A 25,071-nucleotide genomic window follows, 5' to 3' on the forward strand; every position below is an offset into this window, starting at 1 on the left:
ACAGACCTGATATACCCTGGCATTATGTGGCTGAGTGATGAGGAGACAGACCTGATATACCCTGGCATTATGTGGCTGAGTGATGAGACAGACCTGATATACCCTGGCATTATGTGGCTGAGTGATGAGGAGACAGACCTGATATACCCTGGCATTATGTGGCTGAGTGATGAGGAGACAGACCTGATATACCCTGGCATTATGTGGCTGAGTGATGAGGAGACAGACCTGATATACCCTGGCATTATGTGGCTGAGTGATGAGGAGACAGACCTGATATACCCTGGCATTATGTGGCTGAGTGATGAGGAGACAGACCTGATATACCCTGGCATTATGTGGCTGAGTGATGAGGAGACAGACCATGATATACCCTGGCATTATGTGGCTGAGTGATGAGGAGACAGACCTGATATACCCTGGCATTATGTGGCTGAGTGATGAGGAGAAACTGAAATGTTTTTTTTTGTCCATCGTGTATTTCTGTTTGCAGAATATTTACATAAAGCCTGGAATATAAGAAAAGCCTAACTATAATTAAATGATAAAAATATGTATCTTCTATGTGGCAAACGGTACACGTGTATATAGATTGTGTATAGACTTATCTCCCACAGGAATGTTCTCTTTGTGCCAGACTGGGTTCAAATGCAATTCTGGTGATGGTAAACCGTCCAGAATGGACCTATGAATAATCAACTAAATAATGCCCTTGTCTAAAAATGTAGGCCTAATCAATACGGGAGACTTGTGTGCCCTGGGTGGGGACTGCAGAGCACAACCTGGATGAATGGACAGATGTGCCATGTCATTATGGGTGGGGACTGCAGAGCACAACCTGGATGAATGGACAGATGTGCCATGTCATTATGGGTGGGGACTGCAGAGCACAACCTGGATGAATGGACAGATGTGCCATGTCATTATGGGTGGGGACTGCAGAGCACAACCTGGAGGAATGGACAGATGTGCCATGTCATTATGGGTGGGGACTGCAGAGCACAACCTGGATGAATGGACAGATGTGCCATGTCATTATGGGTGGGGACTGCAGAGCACAACCTGGAGGAATGGACAGATGTGCCATGTCATTATGGGTGGGGACTGCAGAGCACAACCTGGATGAATGGACAGATGTGCCATGTCATTATGGGTGGGGACTGCAGAGCACAACCTGGAGGAATGGACAGATGTGCCATGTCATTATGGGTGGGGACTGCAGAGCACAACCTGGATGAATGGACAGATGTGCCATGTCATTATGGGTGGGGACTGCAGAGCACAACCTGGATGAATGGACAGATGTGCCATGTCATTATGGGTGGGGACTGCAGAGCACAACCTGGATGAATGGACAGATGTGCCATGTCATTATGGGTGGGGACTGCAGAGCACAACCTGGATGAATGGACAGATGTGCCATGTCACTATGGGTGGGGACTGCAGAGCACAACCTGGATGAATGGACAGATGTGCCATGTCATTATGGGTGGGGACTGCAGAGCACAACCTGGATGAATGGACAGATGTGCCATGTCATTATGGGTGGGGACTGCAGAGCACAACCTGGATGAATGGACAGATGTGCCATGTCATTATGGGTGGGGACTGCAGAGCACAACCTGGAGGAATGGACAGATGTGCCATGTCATTATCTGGAAACTTATTTTCCAGACAGGTTATATTTATAGCCCTACTATTTTGCTACACATGGTTCTATATAGTACCACATATGGGTTCTTTGGCTTGTAACCACAGGGAAACCCTTCATGGGGCTATATAGAACCCTTTATGGGGCTATATAGAACCCTTTATGGGGCTATATATAACCCTTTATGGGGCTATATAGAACCCTTTTTGGGGCTATATAGAACCCTTTTTGGGGCTATATAGAACCCTTTTTGGGGCTATATAGAACCCTTTTTGGGGCTATATAGAACCTTGCATGGGGCTATATAGAACCCTGCATGGGGCTATATAGAACCCTATATGGGGCTATATATAACCCTATATGGGGCTATATAGAACCCTTTATGGGGCTATATAGAACCCCTTATGGAGCTATATAGAACCCTATATGGGGCTATATAGAACCCTTTATGGGGCTATATAGAACCCTTTATGGGGCTATATAGAACCCTTTATGGGGCTATATAGAACCCTGCATGGGGCTATATAGAACCCTGCATGGGGCTATACAGAACCCTGCATGGGGCTATATAGAACCCTTTATGGGGCTATATAGAACCCTTTTTGGGGCTATATAGAGACCTTTATGGGGATATATAGAACCTTTTATGGGGCTATATAGAACCCTTTATGGGGCTATATAGAACCCTGCATGGGGCTATATAGAACCCTTTATGTGGCTATATAGAACCCTTTTTGGGGCTATATAGAGCCCTTTATGGGGCTATATAGAACCCTTTATGGGGCAATATAGAACCCTATTTGGTATTACATAGAACCCTATTTGGGGCTATATAGAACCCTTTATGGGGCTATATAGAGCCCTTTATGGGGCTATATAGAGCCCTTTATGGGGCTATATAGAACCCTTTATGGGGCTATATAGAACCTTGCATGGGGCTATATAGAACCCTGCATGGGGCTATATAGAACCCTATATGGGGCTATATAGAACCCTATATGGGGCTATATAGAACCCTTCATGGGGCTATATAGAACCCTTTATGGGGCTATATAGAACTCTGCATGGGGCTATATAGAACCCTTTATGGGGCTATATAGAACCTTGCATGGGGCTATATAGAACCCTTTATGGGGCTATATAGAACCCTGCATGGGGCTATATAGAACCCTGCATGGGGCTATATAGAACCCTGCATGGGGCTATACAGAACCCTGCATGGGGCTATATAGAACCCTTTATGTGGCTATATAGAACCCTTTTTGGGGCTATATAGAGCCCTTTATGGGGCTATATAGAACCCTTTATGGGGCAATATAGAACCCTATTTGGTATTACATAGAACCCTATTTGGGGCTATATAGAACCCTTTATGGGGCTATATAGAGCCCTTTATGGGGCTATATAGAACCCTTTATGGGGCTATATAGAACCCTGCATGGGGCTATATAGAACCCTGCATGGGGCTATATAGAGCCCTTTATGGGGCTATATAGAGCCCTTTATGGGGCTATATAGAACCCTTTATGGGGCTATATAGAACCCTGCATGGGGCTATATAGAACCCTGCATGGGGCTATATAGAACCCTGCATGGGGCTAAATAGAACCCTTTATGGGGCTATATAGAACCTTTTATGGGGCTATATAGAACCCTTTATGGGGCTATATAGAACCCTTTATGGGGCTATATAGAACCCTTTATGGGGCTATATAGAACCCTTTATGGGGCTATATAGAACCCTTTATGGGGCTATATAGAACCTTTTATGGGGCTATATAGAACCCTTTATGGGGCTATATAGAACCCTATTTGGTGTTACATAGAACCCTATTTGGGGCTACATAGAACCTTTTGGGCTATATAGAACCCTTTTTGGGGCTACATAGAACCCTTTTTGGGGCTACATAGAACCCTTTTTGGGGCTATATAGAACCCTTTTTGGGGCTATATAGAACCCTTTTTGGGGCTACATAGAACCCTTTTTGGGGCTACATAGAACCCTTTTTGGGGCTACATAGAACCCTTTTTGGGGCTACATAGAATCCTTTTTGGGGCTATATAGAACCCTTTTTGGGGCTATATAGAACCCATGATGGTTCAATAAAGAACTCTTTCCTAACATTCTATATTCTATGGTTATAACCATTTTTTATGGTTCTTTATAGAACCTTTATGGAGAAAGGTTCTTTACAAAACCATTGTCAATCTGAAAGGTTCTTCATAAATCATTTTGATGAACCATACAGTCTTTTTTTTAAATTCAGGTTAGCCGTATTATATTGTTGAAATTCCATAGGTGTTATTATTGTGTTAATGTAACAGCCCGTCCCCTCGCCCCAACCTGGGCGCGAACCAGGGACGCTCTGCACACGTCAACAGTCACCAGTCACCCTCGAAGCATCGTTACCCATCGCAGAGCAAGGGAAACAACTACTTCAAGGTCTCAAAGCGAGTGACGTCACCGATTGAACCGTTATTTGCGCGCACCACCGCTAACTAGCTAGCCGTTTCACATCCGTTACATTAAGTTGAATCAAATAGCCACCTCTGGAACAGCTGGAGGACTCTGAGGAGAGAACTGAGACCCACTGACTGATTTAGTCAACCGTTTGTTATATCTGGAGTACTTCTCCTGTCCTATTCGGTGTCCTGTGTGAATTTAAGTGTGCTTTCTCTAATTCTCTCTGTCTTTCTCTCTCTCGGAGGACCATGCCTCAGGACTACCTGACATGATGACTCCTTGCTGTCCCCAGTCCACCTGGCCGTGCTGCTGCTCCAGTTTCAACTGTGCTGCCTTATTATTATTGGACCATGCTGGTCATTTATGAACATTTGAACATCTTGGCCATGTTCTGTTATAATCTCCACCCGGCACAGCCAGAAGAGGACTGGCCAACCCTCATAGCCTGGTTCCTCTCTTGGTTTCTTCCTAGGTTCTGGCCTTTCTAGGGAGTTTTTCCTAGCCACCGTGCTTCTACACCTGCATTGCTTGCTGTTTGGGGTTTTAGGCTGGTTTCCTGTACAGCACTTTGCGATATCAACTGATGTACAAAGGGCTATATAATTTATTTATTTATTTCTCAATAGACTCAAGACCTTACAGTACATGAGTCAGTCACTGGCCATAGGTTTATGTAATGTGTAATGGCATTACACAACACATAAACTGGAATGACACTATTACTCATGGTTGCACAAAAAAGGTCTGTTTCCAAACCACTCCCTCAGATATTCCAATGAGCCGCCTCCCTTACATTTTTATTCTCACTAAAGGAGCAAAGAACCCTTTTTGTGAATAGTAAAGAATCGTTGAAGAGCTGGATGCCAACCACCGTTAAATTCCACCGAAGAAGAACTCTCAAGGGGAAAGTTGAGAGAGCGTGCGTTGGTGTGATCATTTTGGCCACATAAATGATATTGTTACACTGATGCATTGTTAATGGTTGCACAGGTCAAACAGAGAGATGAACGCGGTGAAAAATAAGATCCAAAACAAATTGACATTCGTTCGAAAAATTGAAGTCAGTTGGGAACCAAGCAAGCAATGACATGATATAAAAGACGCGCAGGCTAAACAGCATATGTTGTTGAATTGCTTCATTTAAATAAGAGTTTCTATATTTTTTGTTTCGTGACATGTGCATTGAAGTATTATTTGCAGTTCACACTAGGACAATGAACACACCCTAATGTACTGAATCGTCTGTGTTACTTACCGATTTATTAATAGGCCTTTCAGCGTGCAGTAGGATGCGTTGACCGGTGGATTGATCGGTGTAGAACGATCAACGTTTCTCTAGTGTGGATGCTCTCTAACGTTTTATAGTTATGTATCATTTGTTGTTATAGTTAGAGTCCTTGGTGTAGATGGTCCCCACGAGTGTTTTAACACTTAGCGACTGCACTGCTGTCAGTGTCGTCATCGCGCTTTACTTTCGTTTTGTGCTTCAAAAGAGAGGAAAAGTTTCTACAGAGAGGAAAAGGAAGAGAGATGCTCAACTCGGATGAAAATCCGTCTCCAGCAGGTTGCGTGAGTCTTTTTTTTAAATGGAAGTCAATGCGAGTGTCGAATATGGTCAACAAAGAAAGTAATGGCTTATTTGCTAAGTGAGATTTATTTGCTCGAATATAAAATTTGCAATGGTTAAATTGTTACGAGTTTACTGATTTAAGTAGGACACGTGACATCACGGCAACTTTGAAAAAAACAACAACACTATATCGGAATTTGTCTCGAGACGACTATGCATATTCAGGACTGAGGAGTGGCATAGCGTCTCTCTCTATTGAATACAGGCGGTTGACGTTACAAATCCACAGAAAGGATAGGCGGGAGCTAGAAAGTCCACCGGTCCGCGTTTTTTGACAATAACTCCCATTGTTAGGAAGTAGAGACCCGTATCTTGTCACTATATCCATAATCTTTGGTTTCGATTTCCCGAACCACACGTCATCAGTCAATATGGCTACTGGGCTGACGTCTACGTGATGGCTACAAATAATTATATTCCCAAAATAAAACAATACGACATTCAGTTAGTAATATGTATGTGAAAAGTTTTAGGTTAAACGAATAAGAAAAAAAGTATGTTTACATGCCAATAAATTGGTGAAAGTGCCATATATATATTTTTAAAACAGCTCCAAAAATTATATCTGCATTTGCAATAAATGTTGCATCCTATTGAATACAACGTGTTAGATAAGGAGGCAAACATGGATGAATGAACCCTACGCTAAACATCTGACTTGGTGGTCTGTGGATGACATGAACCCTACGCTAAACATCTGGACTTGGTGGTCTGTGGATGACATGAACCCTACGCTAAACATCTCGACTTGGTGGTCTGTGGATGACATGAACCCTACGCTAAACATCTGGACTTGGTGGTCTGTGGATGACATGAACCCTACGCTAAACATCTGGACTTGGTGGTCTGTGGATGAATGAACCCTACGCTAAACATCTCGACTTGGTGGTCTGTGGATGACATGAACCCTACGCTAAACATCTGGACTTGGTGGTCTGTGGATGATGACATGAACCCTACGCTAAACATCTGGACTTGGTGGTCTGTGGATGACATGGATGAATGAACTCTATGCTAATATCAACACAATAAATAACAGATTATAATCTAAATAACCTTTTTAATTCATGGTTTCTGAATCATATATACAAAAAAAAATGTTTTACTTTATTTAAAAAACAAAAAATATAACATGTTCAGGAAGAAAATACACCAAATGTCCTGTCTACATTAAACATAATAAAAATGCACACTTTATAGGTCAAAACTCACATATATATATATATATATATATATCATACAGGGGCAGCTGTTATATGCATCAACTGGCTCAGAGCAGCAGTGCTGATCTAGGATCAGTCCCTCCCTGTTCACGTAACCTTATTCACTGTGCTCTAAAGAGAAGAATCCTACAGATGGGTACATTCACACATACGGCCTCCGATCCCATTTATAATCCCCATATGTTAACGACTCCGACTGGCCGATGCCTCCAGTCTCTTCTGGTGATTATTCTGCAGTGGTTCAGTCATCGTGGTCTACAGCTGCGTCTCCAGGGCAATTAGAGCACAGATCCTCCTCGTCTGTAGGTCACAAACCGTATAAAGTGCTATTCAATGTCTTACAATGGCCAGGGATGTTTTTATTTAAGCGAGGAGGATTCAATTCTTACCATTGTAAGCGGTGCCACACCATATGCAGTAAAAATGGACCCCTCTTAAATATGATGTCAGAATTTGTAGCTTGTCCAGTGACTAGAGGAGATCAGGAAAACAGGGTTGTCACAGGAGGAACTTGAAAATAATCATCTAGATTCAATTTATTCTTTAATCTTTTCTTAATTCAACCCTACTGTGTCACGCCATTATAATGTCTTTCTTAATTCAACCCTACTGTGTCACGCCATTATAATGTCTATTCTTAATTCAACCCTACTGTGTCACGCCATTATAACATCTATTCTTAATTCAACCCTACTGTGTCACGCCATTAAAACGTCTATTCTTAATTATAATATAATAATAATATATGCCATTTACAGACGCTTTTATCCAAAGCGACTTACAGTCATAACATCTATTCTTAATTCAACCCTACTGTTTCACGCCATTATAACGTCTATTCTTAATTCAACCCTACTGTTTCACGCCATTAAAACGTCTATTCTTTAACTGGCCATATCTTTAGTCTCTTTCCTGAAGCTTCTATCATATTCAAATGAAATGTACTAACAGTTAACTCATCCTCCTCCACCGCCTTGTCTTCCTCTTCCTCCTCATCCACCTTGTCTTCCTCTTCCTCCTCCTCCTCCTCAACAACCAGTTTAGGCCAGTACCAGTCTTCCCTGGGCACCGGGACACCCTGGAATTCAAAAGGAGAGTATTCAGTATAGTCAGAGTTAAACATAAAAGTCCTTGTCTTCTTCTTGTCAATAGATTTTGTGACTAGCTAGGTTTCAATGCAATTGGCAACTGATTTTCAGGTAAAAATCCACACATTTCCCACCAGAGGTGTGTTTCCACCAAATGTACTTTTTGCAGATAAAAGACTGTGTGTGTGTGTGTGTGTGTGTGTGTGTGTGTGTGTGTGTGTGTGTGTGTGTGTGTGTGTGTGTGTGTGTGTGTGTGTGTGTGTGTGTGTCTAACCTTCTGACTGTCCAGCTGCTCACAGGCTTTCTGACTCCTCCTGAGGTCCCCCTCAATCTTTTGCTCTTCCCTCTCTGTCCTCATCCTCACTCTGATGTAGAACACACGTGCACAGCATTAGAACACACGTGCACAGCATTAGAACACACGTGCACAGCATTAGAACACACGTGCACAGCATTAGAACACACGTGCACAGCATTAGAACACACGTGCACAGCATTAGAACACACGTGCACAGCATTAGAACACACGTACACAGCATTAGAACACACGTACACAGCATTAGAACACACGGACACAGCATTAGAACACACGGACACAGCATTAGAACACATTTGACCAGCACCTGACTGGTGCCATTTGACCAAAGCCAATAGGGAATAGGGTGCCATTAGACCAGAGCCAATATGGAATAGGGTGCCATTAGACCAGAGCCAATAGGGAATTGGGTGCCATTAGACCAGAGCCAATATGGAATAGGGTGCCATTAGACCAGAGCCAATAGGGAATAGGGTGCCATTAGACCGGAGCCAATAGGGAATAAGGTGCCATTAGACATGAGCCAATAGGGTGCCATTAGACCAGAGCCAATAGGGAATAGGGCTCTATTAGACATGAGCCAATAGGGAATAGGGTGCCATTAGACCAAAGCCAATAGGGAATAGGGTGCTATTAGACCAGACTCAATAGGGAATATGTGCCATTAGACCAGAGCCAATAGGGAGCCATTAGACCAGAGCCAATAGGGAATAGGGAGCCATTAGACCAGAGCCAATAGGGAATAGGTGCCATTAGACCAGAGCCAATAGGGAGCCATTAGACCAGAGCCAATAGGGTGCCATTAGACCAGAGCCAATAGGGAACAGGTGCCATTAGACCAGAACCAATAGGGTGCCATTAGACCAGAGCCAATAGGGAACAGGTGCCATTAGACCAGAGCCAATAGGGTGCCATTAGACCAGAGCCAATAGGGAACAGGGTGCCATTAGACCAGAGCCAATAGGGAACAGGGTGCCATTAGACCAGAGCCAATAGGGAACAGGGTGCCATTAGACCAGAGCCAATAGGGAACAGGGTGCCACCTGGGACTAGGTCTTTACCTGAAGTCCTCCAGGGACTGTTTCTCATTCTGTTGTTTGGCCCGGGCTTTCTGACGGTAATGTTCAAGTTCCTCCTCCGCTTTCCTCTTCTTCACTCCCTCCATCCCGATGCCCCCTCTGTCTGAGTGATACATAACCACAGGATGATGCAGTATGTTTACAACCATTTCAATAAGAAGGTAGTGTTAGAGATAATGTATTAATTGCATTAGGTAGGCTACATCTCTTCAGAAGGTAATGTTAGAGATAATGTATTAATTGCATTAGGTAGGCTACATCTCTTCAGAAGGTAATGTTAGAGATAATGTATTAATTGCATTAGGTAGGCTACATCTCTTCAGAAGGTAATGTTAGAGATAATGTATTAATTGCATTAGGTAGGCTACATCTCTTCAGAAGGTAATGTTAGAGATAATGTATTAATTGCATTAGGTAGGCTACATCTCTTCAGAAGGTAATGTTAGAGATAATGTATTAATTGCATTAGGTAGGCTACATCTCTTCAGAAAGGTAATGTTAGAGATAATGTATTAATTGCATTAGGTATTAATTGCATTAGGTAGGCTACATCTCTTCAGAAGGTAATGTTAGAGATAATGTATTAATTGCATTAGGTAGGCTACATCTCTTCAGAAGGTAATGTTAGAGATAATGTATTAATTGCATTAGGTAGGCTACATCTCTTCAGAAGGTAATGTTAGAGATAATGTATTAATTGCATTAGGTAGGCTACATCTCTTCAGAAGGTAATGTTAGAGATAATGTATTAATTGCATTAGGTAGGCTACATCTCTTCAGAAGGTAATGTTAGAGATAATGTATTAATTGCATTAGGTAGGCTACATCTCTTCAGAAAGGTAATGTTGATGCATACAATGTCAATGTGTAGGTTAGAATTAACTTACATTTTGGATATAAAAATGAATTCTCACCTGTTTTGATATTTAATGGAATAGGTTCGACTCTTCCCGCCCCTGCAAGAGGGAATAAAGACAGGAATCAATACTTGAAGAAAATCTACCATGTGATGTCAGGTCTGATCGTCATATTGTAACAACTTTATTCCAACACAGCGACCTCGTCTAGGGTTCACATCTCTTAGCGGAACTGCTAAGGTGTTGGGTTGACAGTACCAAAGTGCTGGGTTCAAAGTCCCACTCTGGACTACCCCATGACTTTGCTACAATACGAACTCCATCACTAAAGTGACCTGACTGGCTTAGTTATTGTGATGTCTGGCTTAACTCCTAGCTGAATACATTAAAGTCAGGCATTTATTTCTGAGTTGAACTGATTCAGTTAAGAAGTAATATGATACATTCCGAGTTGAACTGGAGAGGACTAACCCTGCTTCCCCAGGCCTTGTCCAGCTTTGTAGCCCATCTTCTGCAGCAGAGCAAAGCCCTTGTTCTGGTTGCTAATGGTGCTATGCTGTGCCATCTCTCTACTCTCCTGCTCCAACTCTTTAATAGTCTTCTGGCGATTCTTAACGTTCTTCTCCTTGTGAAGCACCTCTTTCCTCAGGGCCTCCTTCACACGCTTCACCATCGGGATACCGGGCTTCACATCTGGTCTGCCAGGGAGATGGGACACAGAGAGAACCTTGCACATAAACTGAGAACTTAGCAATAAACGGAACACACATGTAATAACCAGACAATAGACACTAAAGTATATTTTTTGAATATTCTTCTGTGGAATGTGAGGTGAGACAGTCACCTGAAACCCAACGTGCTTTTGATCCAGCCAATTACTACTACTACTACTACTACTACTACTACTACTACTGCTACTGCTACTATTAGTATTACTTCTAATACAACTACTACTACTACTGCAACTACTACTACTACTGCAACTACTACTACTACTACTACTTAAATGAATCAGCATGCCTTTGACTAGTTAGCTCGTTAGCTAAATCTGCCTCTCCAACATGTATTCCAAGCAAGAGACCAAGGTATTATGTCGTCTTTATTAAATTGCATTTCTATATGCAACGTTTGGCAACCGAACGATGCCCCTATTCATCTGTGTAGCTAGCTAATTAGCTACGTTAACTAATGTTCCAGTAACTAGCTAGCTAACTAATGGTACCCATCATCACAAACTCGCACTCTGATGTAGCCGTTAGTTACAATTTATTTGCCTCACCGTACGGAAACTGAAGGGGGGGGAGAAAAAAAAACTCACATTTGACTGAGAAAGGCATCAGACATATAATCATCTTCGTCTTCAGCCATGATTGACTTGTGAAACCAAACAAGTGAACTATTGTAGGACTATTATTGTTCCGCTGGCTTTCACCTTCCCTCGGTCGTCACTACCGTTAGTTAGTTACCACATCCACAATGTCATAATCAGCTAAACCCCGCCGAATTCTACAATTCATCTTCTTAAAATCTAATTTTAAACATAACCTTAAACACACCAAGTTAGTGACTTTATGCCTAACACTAACCTTCAATTAAGACCAAAAAGTTTTTTTTTTTTTTTTTTTTACGACATAGCTAGACAATTTTGACTTTGTGGCTGTGGTAAATAGTGACAACCATTTTCCCTTCGCGAAAAGATTCCGCCTGGAACTTCTGCACATTCGATTGGTTCCGTTTTCATTTGGTTCCGTCTACATGTTGTGCGTCTAAATACTATTTGGGGAAAAAAATCTTACATAGAAATGTACAAAGGACAGTTGGCTGTGGGTGGGCCAGGGGCGGAGCTAACTCATTACACAAAGCCTAAAATATACTGTTGGTACATTATTTAATTGTGCTAAAATAATTTTCAATTTATTTTGGGTAAGGTAAGATTTTTTAATTTTTTTTATGATTTACATTTGGGAATATGAGATTTGGCCAAAATATTTAATGACATAAAATAGTTTTAAATGGTTTATATCGTAGGTAAATAATCCAAGCAGTACATCTCTTCATAATAGGGTCAACTCTTGTTCAAATATAAATCTACTGTGTGCCACCGTAGTCCCGACGACGAATGACGTGTATAACCTATGGTTTTCTGACGTTATTGCTGCATTCATATGCTAGGACCGAGTACCTCGAAAAGTGATATATATCTGAGTCGATTTGAAGCCTCCGCTCGGCCATATTGGTACTCCCTAGTAGGAAGCAGTCAACCGTAGGAATGAATGGAATTCTACAGCATTTTAATTAAATGTTTCAAGAACAAAATGTACATGTATTTAAGTTGTTTTAGTATGGAAAGTAACATTAGTATTCTCAAAAATATATATTGTAAGGAAAATGTTTTATATATTTTGTATTTTTTTTTTCTCTTTAGCTGACAATCTAATTTTAAATGATACATTAAGGTGTCTGTAATATAATAAACGTGTCAAAAACGAATTTAGACGTTAATATATGCATTTCTACGGCATCCAAAATATATATTTTTAAAATGAAGAGTACCAAGATGGCTGCGGGGTGACTTCAAAACAGCGCTCCTGTTACCTCATCAAGGTTTATACACATCAAATGATTCGTCAATGATCTTGGCGACAAAACAGGTAACGACGAGGTTGTTGTTTTTTTGTTGTTTCTGTTTATTTGGTTGATTAAAGCCTACTCGATATTTACGTCTGTGATTAACTGTATGAAATAGATGTGATCAGACATTAATTTGGGTCTAGTAAAGCTGTGTGACAAGTGTCCTGAATGTTTACTAGCTGTGCTCCTAACCCTCTTCTATCATTGCAACGTCAGTCAAACATTTTACAAACGTAGTTAGTCAGATATCAGTTAAATTAGTTGGTTTACATAACGGTCCGGTACTATGAAGCATTGTAACGTTACCAAGTTAATATTTATTTGTGTTAGTAAACACTAACTACTAGCCAATATAGTTGGCAGGAGCGACCACCTCTGACTCTGTAACGTTAGCTTGTAGCTAACTAGCGTTACATCCTCTTTGCTCTGAGGTTTATCTTTGGTCTCTATCTGGCCTGATATATATAATACCATTTTGAATAGACTCTCCCTCCAATACGTTTCCAGAGTTGAAGAGGCTGTATCATTGGGCTCTGTGAGCTGAAGGAGAGGACCCTTTACCCAAGAGCTATCGGCTATTAGCCACCGCTAGCTGGATTACTGTCGCCATGGAGTTGGCTCACAGTCTACTTCTGAACGAGGAAGCTTTAGCCCAGATCACTGAGGCTAAGAGACCCGTCTTCATCTTCGAATGGCTTCGCTTCCTGGACAAGGTTCTAGTGGCAGCAAACAAGGTGAGTTGACAGAGAGATAAATGTACTCACGCTATGCAATACACCTGTGTTACACTACACACACATACCTGTGCTGTCAGTGTTATTCGATTTCATCTATCTGGGACCTACACCTTGTTGATTGTGTGTTTGCGTGCTCTCTCTGTGTTTGTCTCCCGCCTCTCCCCCTCCCCTCTCCCGCCTCTCCCCTCCCCTCTCCCGCCTCTCCCCCTCCCCTCTCCCCTCTCCCCTCCCCTCCCCTCCCCCTCCCCTCTCCCCCTCCCCTCTCCCCCTCCCCTCTCCCCCTCCCCTCGCCCCTCACCCCCACCTCTCCCCCTCCCCTCTCCCGCCTCTCCCCCCTCCCCTCTCCCGCCTCTCCCCTCCCCTCTCCCCTCTCCCCCTCCCCTCTCCCCCTCCCCTCTCCCCCTCCCCTCTCCCCCTCCCCTCTCCCCCTCGCCCCTCACCCCCACCCCTGCCTCGCCCCTCCCCTCGCCCCACTCTCCCCTCTTCCCTCGCCCCTCGCCTCGCCCCCCCCCTCTCGCCCTGCCCCTCCCCTCTCACCCCTCTCCCTCCCCTTGCCAGGTGGATGTGAAGGAGAAGCAGAAGAAGTTGGTTGAGCAGCTGACAGGGTTGATCAGCAGTGCCCCTGGCCCTCCCACCAGGAAACTGCTAGCTAAGAACCTGGCTACCCTCTACAGCATAGGAGACACCTTCACCGTCTTCCAGACACTGGACAAGTGCAATGACATCATCAAGAGCAAGGATGACACGCCCACTTACCTCCCCACCAAACTGTGAGCTTTTTAGATTGATATATATTTATGCATTAGATGTAGGTCTAAGCATTATATATATATATGCATACATACATACATACATACATACATACATACATACATACATACATACATACATACATACATACATACATACATACATACATACATACATACATACATACATACATATATATACATATTTCTAGGGAGTTTTTCCTAGCCACCGTGCTTTTACACCTGCATTGTTTGCAGAGCATTTGAGAAAGTATTCATTTGACCCAGAGCATTTGGAACTTTTTTTGCAAATTTTGTTACATTACAGCCTTATTCTAAAATAGATTTTTTTTTAAGGGTCCTTCTGTAGCTCAGTTGGTAGAGCATGGCGCTTGTAACGCCAGGGTAGTGGGTTCGATTCCCGGGACCACCCATACGTAGAATGTATGCACACATGATTGTAAGTCGCTTTGGATAAAAGCGTCTGCTAAATGGCATTTATTTTTTTATTTTTTTTTATTTTTATTTTTTTATTTTTTTTTAAACCGCACAATACCTTATAATGACAAATCAAAAACAGATTTCTAGTCATTTTTGCAAATATATTACAAATAAAACACTTAAATATGACATTTCCATTCAGACCCTTTCACTCAGTACTTTGTTGGAGCACATTTGGCAGCGATTACAGCCTTGAGTCTTCTACAAGCTTGCCAAACCTGTTTGGAGAGTTTCTCCCCATTCTTCTCTGCAGATCCTCTCAAGCTCTGTCAGGTTGGATGGGGAGCGTCGCTGCACAGCTATTTTCAGGTCTCTCCAGAGATGTTAGATCGGGTTCAAGTCCAGGCTCTGGCTGGGCCACTCAAGGACATGCAGCGACTTGTCCCGAAGCCACTCCTGCGTTGTCATGGCCTGTGTGCTTTGGCAAACTCCAAGCAGGCTGTCATGCGCCTTTTACTGAGGAGTGGCTTCCGTCTGGCCACTCCACCATAAAGGCCTGATTGGTGGAGTGCTGCAGAGATGGTTGTCCTTCTGGAAGGTTCTCCCATCTCCACTGATGAACTCTGGAGCTCTGTCAGAGTGACCATCGGGTTCTTGGTCACCTCCCCGAGGCCTTTCTCCCCGATTGCTCAGTTTGGACGGGCGGCCAGCTCTGGTGGTTCCAAACTTCTTCCATTTCAGAATGATGGAGGCCACTGTGTTCATGGGGACCTTTAATGCTGCAGAATGATGGAGGCCACTGTGTTCTCGGGGACCTTTAATGCTGCAGAATGATGGAGGCCACTGTGTTCTTGGGGACCTTCAATGCTGCAGAATGATGGAGGCCACTGTGTTCTTGGGGACCTTCAATGCTGCAGAATGATGGAGGCCACTGTGTTCTGGGGGACCTTCAATGCTGCAGAATGATGGAGGCCACTGTGTTCTGGGGGACCTTCAATGCTGCAGTAATGTTTTGTTCCTTTCACCCAGATCTGTGCCTCGACACAATCCTGTCTCTGAGCTCTACGGACAATTCCTTCGACCTCATGACTTGGTTTTTGCTCTGACATGCTGTCAACTGTGGGACCTTTATATAGACAGGTGTGTGCCTTTCCAAATCATGTCCAATCAATTGAATTTATCACAGGTGGACTCCAAATCAAGTTGTAGAAACATCTCACTGACGATCAATGGAAACAGGAAGCACCTGTGCTCAATTTTGAGTCTCATAGGCAAAAGGTCTGAATACTTTATTATTTAATATTTTTTTAATAATCTTTATTTAACCAGGCAAGTCAGTTAAGAACAAATTCTTATTTTCAATGACGGCCTGGGAACAGTGGGTTAACTGGCTGTTCAGGGGCAGAACGACAGATTTGTACCTTGTCAGCTCGGGGATTTAAACTTGCAACCTTCCGGTTACTAGTCCAACGCTCCAACCACTAGGCTCAATTCCAAGTCTCATAGCAAAGGGTCTGAATACTTACGTAAATAAAGGATTTCTGTTTTTCTATTTTATGACATTTTCCAAAGTGTCTTAATCTGTGTTTGCTTTGTCATTATTGTGTTTGTGTTAGATTGCTAAGGATGTTTTTGAATGTAATCCATTTTAGAATAAGGCTGTAATGTAACAAAATGTTGAAAAAGTCTAGGGGTCTGAATACTTTCTGAATGCACCTTTATATACAAACAAGTATGTGGCCTGGGAACAGTGGGTTAACTGGCCTAGGAACAGTGGGTTAACTGGCCTAGGAACAGTGGGTTAACTGGCCTAGGAACAGTGGGTTAACTGGCCTAGGAACAGTGGGTTAACTGGCCTAGGAACAGTGGGTTAACTGGTCTAGGAACAGTGGGTTAACTGGTCTAGGAACAGTGGGTTAACTGGTCTAGGAACAGTGGGTTAACTGGTCTAGGAACAGTGGGTTAACTGGTCTAGGAACAGTGGGTTAACTGGTCTAGGAACAGTGGGTTAACTGGTCTAGGAACAGTGGGTTAACTGGTCTAGGAACAGTGGGTTAACTGGTCTAGGAACAGTGGGTTAACTGGCCTAGGAACAGTGGGTTAACTGGTCTAGGAACAGTGGGTTAACTGGTCTAGGAACAGTGGGTTAACTGGTCTAGGAACAGTGGGTTAACTGGTCTAGGAACAGTGGGTTAACTGGTCTAGGAACAGTGGGTTAACTGGTCTAGGAACAGTGGGTTAACTGGTCTAGGAACAGTGGGTTAACTGGCCTAGGAACAGTGGGTTAACTGGTCTAGGAACAGTGGGTTAACTGGTCTAGGAACAGTGGGTTAACTGGCCTAGGAACAGTGGGTTAACTGGCCTAGGAACAGTGGGTTAACTGGTCTAGGAACAGTGGGTTAACTGGTCTAGGAACAGTGGGTTAACTGGTCTAGGAACAGTGGGTTAACTGGTCTAGGAACAGTGGGTTAACTGGTCTAGGAACAGTGGGTTAACTGGTCTAGGAACAGTGGGTTAACTGGTCTAGGAACAGTGGGTCAACTGGTCTAGAAACAGTGGGTCAACTGGTCTAGAAACAGTGGGTCAACTGGTCTAGGAACAGTGGGTTAACTGGTCTAGGAACAGTGGGTTAACTGGTCTAGGAACAGTGGGTTAACTGGCCTAGGAACAGTGGGTTAACTGGTCTAGGAACAGTGGGTTAACTGGTCTAGGAACAGTGGGTTAACTGGTCTAGGAACAGTGGGTTAACTGATCTAGGAACAGTGGGTTAACTGGTCTAGGAACAGTGGGTTAACTGGCCTAGGAACAGTGGGTTAACTGGCCTAGGAACAGTGGGTTAACTGGTCTAGGAACAGTGGGTTAACTGGTCTAGGAACAGTGGTTAACTGGTCTAGGAACAGGGGGTTAACTGGCCTGGGAACAGTGGGTTAACTGGTCTAGGAACAGTGGGTTAACTGGTCTAGGAACAGTGGGTTATGTGTATGTGGGCACCCTTCAAGTGAGTGGATTGAGTGACTATTTCAGCCCGTCGCCATTGGACTGCCACATTCCATCTGGCAGTCCAATGGCCGAGCAGCCGCACACAAGCCTAAGATCACCATGCACATGGTGTAACACCCGCCGCCATTGGACTCTGGAGCAGTGGAAACGGGTTTCCTGGAGTGATGAATCACGCTTCACCCTCTGGCAGTCCTACGGACTTATCTGGGTTTAGCAGATGCCACGAGAACGCCACCTGCCCCAATGCATAGTGCCAACTGTAAAGTTTGGTGGAGGAGGAATAATGGTCTGGGGCTGTTTTTCATGGTTTAGGCCCCTTAGTTCCAGTGAAGGGAAATCTTAACGCTACAGCATTCAATGACATTCTAGACGATTCTGTGATTCCAACTTTGTGTTAACAGTTTTGGGAAAGCCCTTTCCTGTTTCAGCATGACAATGCCCCCCCGTGCACAAAGGGACATCCATAACATAAATTATTTGTCGAGATCGGTGTGGAAGAACTTGACTGGTCTGCACAGAGCCCTGACCTCAACCCCATCAAACAACTTTGGGATGAATTGGAACGCCGACTGCAATCCAGGCATCATGACCACAACATCAGTCCCCGTAGCAATGTTCCAACATCTAGTGGAAAGCCTTCCCAGAAGAGTGGAGGCTGTTATAGCAGCAATGTTCCAACATCTAGTGGAAAGCCTTCCCAGAAGAGTGGAGGCTGTTATAGCAGCAATGTTCCAACATCTAGTGGAAAGCCTTCCCAGAAGAGTGGAGGCTGTTATAGCAGCAATGTTCCAACATCTAGTGGAAAGCCTTCCCAGAAGAGTGGAGGCTGTTATAGCAGTTCCAACATCTAGTGGAAAGCAATGTTCAGCAATGTTCATCTAGTGGAAAGCCTTCCCAGAAGAGTGGAGGCTGTTATAGCAGCAATGTTCCAACATCTAGTGGAAAGCCTTCCCAGAAGAGTGGAGGCTGTTATAGCAGCAATGTTCCAACATCTAGTGGAAAGCCTTCCCAGCAGCAATGTTCCAACATCTAGTGGAAAGCCTTCCCAGAAGAGTGGAGGCTGTTATAGCAGCAATGTTCCAACATCTAGTGGAAAGCCTTCCCAGAAGAGTGGAGGCTGTTATAGCAGCAATGTTCCAACATCTAGTGGAAAGCCTTCCCAGAAGAGTGGAGGCTGTTATAGCAGCAATGTTCCAACATCTAGTGGAAAGCCTTCCCAGAAGAGTGGAGGCTGTTATAGCAGCAATGTTCCAACATCTAGTGGAAAGCCTTCCCAGAAGAGTGGAGGCTGTTATAGCAGCAATGTTCCAACATCTAGTGGAAAGCCTTCCCAGAAGAGTGGAGGCTGTTATAGCAGCAATGTTCCAACATCTAGTGGAAAGCCTTCCCAGAAGAGTGGAGGCTGTTATAGCAGCAATGTTCCAACATCTAGTGGAAAGCCTTCCAACATCTAACATCTAGTGGAAAGCCTTCCCAGAAGAGTGGAGGCTGTTATAGTAGCAATGTTCCTACATCTAGTGGAAAGCCTTCCCAGAAGAGTGGAGGCTGTTATAGCAGCAATGTTCCAACATCTAGTGGAAAGCCTTCCCAGAAGAGTGGAGGCTGTTGGAACATTGCTGCTATAACATGTAGTGGAAAGCCTTCCCAGAAGGCTGTTTATAGCAGCAAACGGGGGGACCAACTCCATGTAAATGCACATGACTTTTGAAATTAGATGTTGGATGAGCAGGTGTCCACATACTTTTGGTTATGTGGCGTAATTCTAGGCATGTTGGCTCTTATACTGTAGCTGTATACAGTGGCTCTGTTGAGATGATTTCAGTTTAGTCATTCAAATCAAACACACAGGTAATTTATTTTTATTTATTTACACAAGTATTTAATTTGACCTCTATCATGTGTTTCTATGTAGTCTGAAAGCGAGGTTATGAACGTCTAGGCCTACATCAGGTAACTGAGAGGGTTGACATCATATCAGAGTTAGTAGTTGATGTTGTGTGATATTCTGTGGTTTTTAAAGTGGGATTAAGAGGAGAGAGACGGCCCAGTGGATTATCTGTGATCTGTAGCAGGAGTTAATGGTGCTGCAGTGTTTCCATCGTGGCCTTTTCCCAGAGGAAACAGCTGTCATGCAGTGTGTTAGTAATAATGCAGTCCAGGAGATTTACCTGATTGAGTTCACATAAATATGGACAATGATTTTATTATATTCATGTGAAAATCTGTCGCAAATTGGATGGAAACCTAGCTACCGTCTGTCTGACCGGGTACTGTCTGTCTGACAGGGTTCGAAATGTCTGTCTGTCTGTCTGACCGGGTACTGTCTGACCGGGTACTGTCTGTCTGACTGGGTACTGTCTGTCTGTCTGTGTCTGACCGGGTACTGTCTGTCTGTCTGTCTGACTGGGTACTGTCTGACCGGGTACTGTCTGTCTGACTGGGTACTGTCTGTCTGTCTGTGTCTGACCGGGTACTGTCTGTCTGTCTGTCTGTCTGACCGGGTACTGTCTGTCTGACTGGGTACTGTCTGTCTGTCTGTGTCTGACCGGGTACTGTCTGACCCGGTTCTGTCTGTCTGTCTGTGTCTGACCGGGTACTGTCTGTCTGACCAGATGTGAGTGTCTGTCTGACTGGGTTCTGTCTGTCTGTCTGACTGGGTACTGTCTGTCTGTCTGTGTCTGACCGGGTACTGTCTGACCCGGTTCTGTCTGTCTGTCTGTGTCTGACCGGGTACTGTCTGTCTGACCAGATGTGACTGTCTGTCTGACCTGTCTATAATTGAGTGGTAATGAACTCCTCTGTTCGGCTCATCGTGGTTTGTTTTGCAGAGCTGCTGTGGCCTGTGTTGGTTCCTTCTATGAGAAGATGGGGAGGATGCTGGGAAGCTCCTTTCCCGACACCATCACCAACATGCTGAAAGCACTGAAGACTGCAGAGGTAAGGGCTTCCTGGGTTTTATAGAGCAGGGTAAGGGCTTCCTGGGTTCTATAGAGCAGGGGTAAGGGCTTCCTGGGTTTTATAGAGCAGGGGTAAGGGCTTCCTGGGTTTTATAGAGCAGGGGTAAGGGCTTCCTGGGTTTTATAGAGCAGGGGTAAGGGCTTCCTGGGTTTTATAGAGCAGGGTAAGGGCTTCCTGGGTTCTATAGAGCAGGGGTAAGGGCTTCCTAGGTTTTATAGAGCAGGGTAAGGGCTTCCTGGGTTCTATAATGCAGGGGTAAGGGCTTTCTAGCAGCTCATAATGCTTTTTATCATGGTATTCTGACTTGCCTATTTAAATAAATACATTCTAGGAACACCAGGAGTATCTCTATCGTTGCTCAGAACAATGTATAGTTAATCTTGGCAACAATATAGATAGACTTCGATTGACTTGTATGTAATGCCACCCCATTTCTCCAACTCTCCTCGCCCCTCCTCTCATCCCCCTCCTCCCTATCATCCCCTCCTCCCTATCATCCCCTCCTCCCTATCATCCCCTCCTCCTCTGTCTCGTCCCCTCCTCCTCTGTCTCGTCCCCTCCTCCTCTGTCTCGTCCCCTCCTCCTCTGTCTCGTCCCCTCCTCCTCTGTCTCGTCCCCTCCTCCTCTGTCTCGTCCCCTCCTCCTCTGTCTCGTCCCCTCCTCCTCTGTCTCGTCCCCTCCTCCTCTCTGTCTCGTCCCCTCCTCCTCTCTGTCTCGTCCCCTCCTCCTCTCTGTCTCGTCCCCTCCTCCTCTCGGTCTCGTCCCCTCCTCCTCTCGGTCTCGTCCCCTCCTCCTCTCGGTCTCGTCCCCTCCTCCTCTCGGTCTCGTCCCCTCCTCCTCTCGGTCTCGTCCCCTCCTCCTCTCGGTCTCGTCCCTCTCCTCCTCTCGGTCTCGTCCCTCTCCTCCTCTCGGTCTCGTCCCTCTCCTCCTCTCGGTCTCGTCCCTCTCCTCCTCTCGGTCTCGTCCCTCTCCTCCTCTCGGTCTCGTCCCTCTCCTCCTCTCGGTCTCGTCCCTCTCCTCCTCTCGGTCTCGTCCCTCTCCTCCTCTCGGTCTCGTCCCTCTCCTCCTCTCGGTCTCGTCCCTCTCCTCCTCTCGGTCTCGTCCCTCTCCTCCTCTCGGTCTCGTCCCTCTCCTCCTCTCGGTCTCGTCCCTCTCCTCCTCTCGGTCTCGTCCCTCTCCTCCTCTCGGTCTCGTCCCTCTCCTCCTCTCGGTCTCGTCCCTCTCCTCCTCTCGGTCTCGTCCCTCTCCTCCTCTCGGTCTCCTCCTCTCTCTCATCCCCTCTCTCTCTCATCCCTCTCCTCCTCTCGGTCTCTCCTCTCCTCCTCTCTCTCATCCCTCTCCTCTCTCTCATCCCCTCCTCTTTCTCATCCCTCCCTCTCATCCCCTCCTCTCTTTCTCATCCCTCCCTCTCATCCCTCCCCTCTCATCCCCTCTCATCCCCTCTCATCCCCTCCCATCCCCTCCTCTCTCTCATCCCCTCCTCTCTCTCATCCCCTCCTCTCTCTCATCCCCTCCTCTCTCTCATCCCCTCCTCTCTCTCATCCCCTCACCTCTCTCTCATCCCCTCCTCTCTCTCATCCCCTCACCTCTCTCTCATCCCCTCCTCTTTCTCATCCCTCCCCTCTCATCCCCTCTCTCTCATCCCTCTCCTCTCATCCCCTCCTCCTCCTCTCTCATATCTTCCCTCTCTCTCATCCCTCTCCTCTCTCCTCCCTCTCCTCTCATCCTCATCTCCTCCTCTCTCTCATATCTCCCCTCTCATCCCCTCCTCCTCCTCCCTCTCATCCCCTCCTCCTCCTGTCTCATCCCTTCCTCCTCCTCTGTCTCATCCCTCTCCTCTCATCCCCTCCTCCTCCTCTCTAATATCTCCCTCTCTCTGATCCCTCCCCTCTCATCCCCTCCTCCTCCTCTGTCTCATCCCTCCCCTCTCATCCCCTCCTCTTTCTCATCCCTCCCCTCTCATCCCCTCCTCCTCCTCTCTCATCTCTTCCCTCTCTCTCATCCCTCTCCTCTCTCCTCCCTCTCCTCTCATCCTCTCATCTCCTCCTCTCTATCATATCTCCCCTCTCATCCTCTCTCCTCCTCTCTCTCATATCTCCCCTCTCATCCCCTCCTCCTCCTCCCTCTCATCCCCTCCTCCTCCTGTCTCATCCCTTCCTCCTCCTCTGTCTCATCCCTCTCCTCTCATCCCCTCCTCCTCCTCTCTAATATCTCCCTCTCTCTGATCCCTCCCCTCTCATCCCCTCCTCCTCCTCTGTCTCATCCCTCCCCTCTCATCCCCTCCTCTTTCTCATCCCTCCCCTCTCATCCCCTCCTCCTCCTCTCTCCTCCCTCCCCCTCTCCCCTCTCCTCCTCCTCCTCCTCTCATCCCCTCCTCTCCCTCCCTCCCTCTCCTCCTCCTCCTCCTCCTCTCTTCTCATCCCCTCCTCCTCCTCTCTCATCCCTCTCCTCCTCCTCTCTCATCCCCTCCTCCTCCTCTCTCATCCCTCCCCTCTCATCCCTCTCCTCTCATCCCCTCCTCATCCCTCTCCTCTCGGTCTCATCCCTCTCCTCTCGGTCTCATCCCTCTCCTCTCGGTCTCATCCCTCTCCTCTCGGTCTCATCCCTCTCCTCTCGGTCTCATCCCTCTCCTCTCGGTCTCATCCCTCTCCTCTCGGTCTCATCCCTCTCCTCTCGGTCTCATCCTCTCCTCTCCTGTCTCATCCCTCTCCTCTCGGTCTCATCCCTCTCCTCTCTCTCATCCCCTCCTCTCTCTCATCCCCTCCTCTCTCTCATCCCCCTCCTCTCTCTCATCCCCTCCTCTCTCTCATCCCCTCCTCTCTCTCATCCCCTCACCTCTCATCCCCTCATCCTCTCATCCTCCTCCTCTCTCTCATCCCCTCCTCTCTCTCATCCCCTCCTCTCTCTCATCCCCTCCTCTCTCTCATCCCTCTCACATCCCCTCCTCTCTCTCATCCCCCCTCACATCCCCTCCTCTCTCTCATCCCCTCCTCTCTCTCATCCACTCCTCTTTCTCATCCCTCCCCTCTCATCCCCTCCTCTCATCCCCTCTTCTCATCCCCTCTCATCCCCTCTCATCTCCTCCCATCCCCTCCTCTCTCTCATCCCCTCCTCTCTCTCATCCCCTCCTCTCTCTCATCCCCTCCTCTCTCTCATCCCCTCACCTCTCATCCCCTCACCTCTCATCCCCCTCCTCTCTCTCATCCCTCCTCTCTCTCATCCCTCTCCTCTCTCTCATCCCTCTCCTCTCTCTCATCCCCCTCACATCCCCTCCTCTCTCTCATCCCCTCTCATCCCTCTCCTCTCTCTCATCCCCTCACATCCCCTCCTCTCTCTCTCATCCTCTCCTCTCTCTCATCCCTCTCCTCTCTTCTCATCCCTCCCTCTCATCCCATCCTCTCATCCCTCTTCTCATCCCCTCTCATCTCCTCCCATCCCCCTCTCTCTCTCATCCCCTCCTCTCTCTCATCCCCTCCTCTCTCTCATCCCCTCCTCTCTCTCATCCCCTCCTCTCTCTCATCCCCTCCTCTCTCTCATCCTCACCTCTCTCTCATCCCCACCTCTCTCTCATCCCCACCTCTCTCTCATCCCCACCTCTCTCTCATCCCCATCCTCACCTCTCATCCCCTCACCTCTCATCCCCTCCTCTTTCTCATCCCCTCTCTCTCATCCCCTCCTCTCTCTCATCCCCTCCTCTCTCTCTCATCCCCTGCTCCCTCTCTCTCATCCCCTCTCCTCTCATCCCCTGCTCCCTCTCTCTCATCCCTCCTCTCTCATCCCCTCTCCCTCTCTCCCTCATCCTCTCCTCTCTCATCCCCTGCTCCCTCTCTCTCATCCCTCCTCTCTCATCCCCTGCTCCCTCTCTCTCATCCCTCTCCTCTCATCCTCTCATCTCCTCCTCTCTATCATATCTCCCCTCTCATCCCCTCCTCCTCCTCTGTCTCATCCCTCTCCTCTCATCCCCTCCTCCTCCTCTCTCATATCTTCCCTCTCTCTCATCCCTCTCCTCTCTCCTCCCTCTCCTCTCATCCTCTCATCTCCTCCTCTCTCTCATATCTCCCCTCTCATCTCCTCCTCCTCCTCTCTCTCATCCCTCCCCTCTCATCCCCTCCTCCTCCTGTCTCATCCCTTCCTCCTCCTCTGTCTCATCCCTCTCATCCCCTCCTCCTCCTCTCTAATCTCCCTCTCTCCCCTCCCTCCCCTCTCATCCCCTCCTCCTCCTCTGTCTCATCCCTCCCCTCTCATCC

The 25,071-nt window shown here is 46.3% G+C and overlaps 3 protein-coding genes across 7 annotated transcripts in view; 1 reads left to right on the plus strand and 2 right to left on the minus strand.

Annotated features, from left to right (window-relative positions):
• The window catches only part of eif2ak2 (eukaryotic translation initiation factor 2-alpha kinase 2), a 192,670-nt gene extending 187,066 nt beyond the window's left edge, over nt 1-5,604 (minus strand). Inside the window, exon 1 of the mRNA XM_046368415.1 lies at nt 5,371-5,604. The gene's annotated coding sequence lies outside the window, so the exon portion shown is untranslated. The remainder of the gene's footprint in view (nt 1-5,370) is intronic.
• Nucleotides 5,605-6,831: 1,227 nt separating this feature from the next.
• gpatch11 (G patch domain containing 11) lies at nt 6,832-11,781 on the minus strand. Of its 2 annotated transcripts, none has more exons than XM_046367808.1 (8): nt 11,627-11,781; nt 10,780-11,006; nt 10,366-10,407; nt 9,434-9,554; nt 8,331-8,421; nt 7,918-8,046; nt 7,358-7,439; nt 6,832-7,268 (listed from the first exon to the last, which is right to left on the minus strand). In XM_046367808.1, the coding sequence occupies exons 1-8, from the start codon at nt 11,674-11,676 to the stop codon at nt 7,210-7,212; spliced, it is 801 nt and encodes a 266-aa protein (XP_046223764.1). In that variant the 5' UTR covers nt 11,677-11,781; the 3' UTR covers nt 6,832-7,209. The 2 variants fall into 2 exon arrangements, with proteins under 2 accessions (XP_046223764.1, XP_046223765.1); XM_046367809.1 differs by having other exon boundaries at nt 10,780-11,001; nt 11,627-11,774.
• A 1,076-nt stretch (nt 11,782-12,857) lies between these two features.
• The window catches only part of heatr5b (HEAT repeat containing 5B), an 85,083-nt gene continuing 72,869 nt past the window's right edge, over nt 12,858-25,071 (plus strand). For all 4 annotated transcript variants that reach the window (XM_046368417.1, XM_046368418.1, XM_046368419.1 and 1 more), the window contains exons 1-4: nt 12,858-12,959; nt 13,447-13,673; nt 14,235-14,446; nt 20,695-20,803. In XM_046368417.1, the coding sequence (XP_046224373.1) occupies nt 13,548-13,673; nt 14,235-14,446; nt 20,695-20,803 (447 nt within the window). In that variant the 5' untranslated portion in view covers nt 12,858-12,959; nt 13,447-13,547. The remainder of the gene's footprint in view (nt 12,960-13,446; nt 13,674-14,234; nt 14,447-20,694; nt 20,804-25,071) is intronic.

This window comes from Oncorhynchus gorbuscha, linkage group LG11, assembly GCF_021184085.1.
Source record: "Oncorhynchus gorbuscha isolate QuinsamMale2020 ecotype Even-year linkage group LG11, OgorEven_v1.0, whole genome shotgun sequence".
NCBI classification, from domain to species: Eukaryota; Metazoa; Chordata; class Actinopteri; order Salmoniformes; family Salmonidae; genus Oncorhynchus; species Oncorhynchus gorbuscha.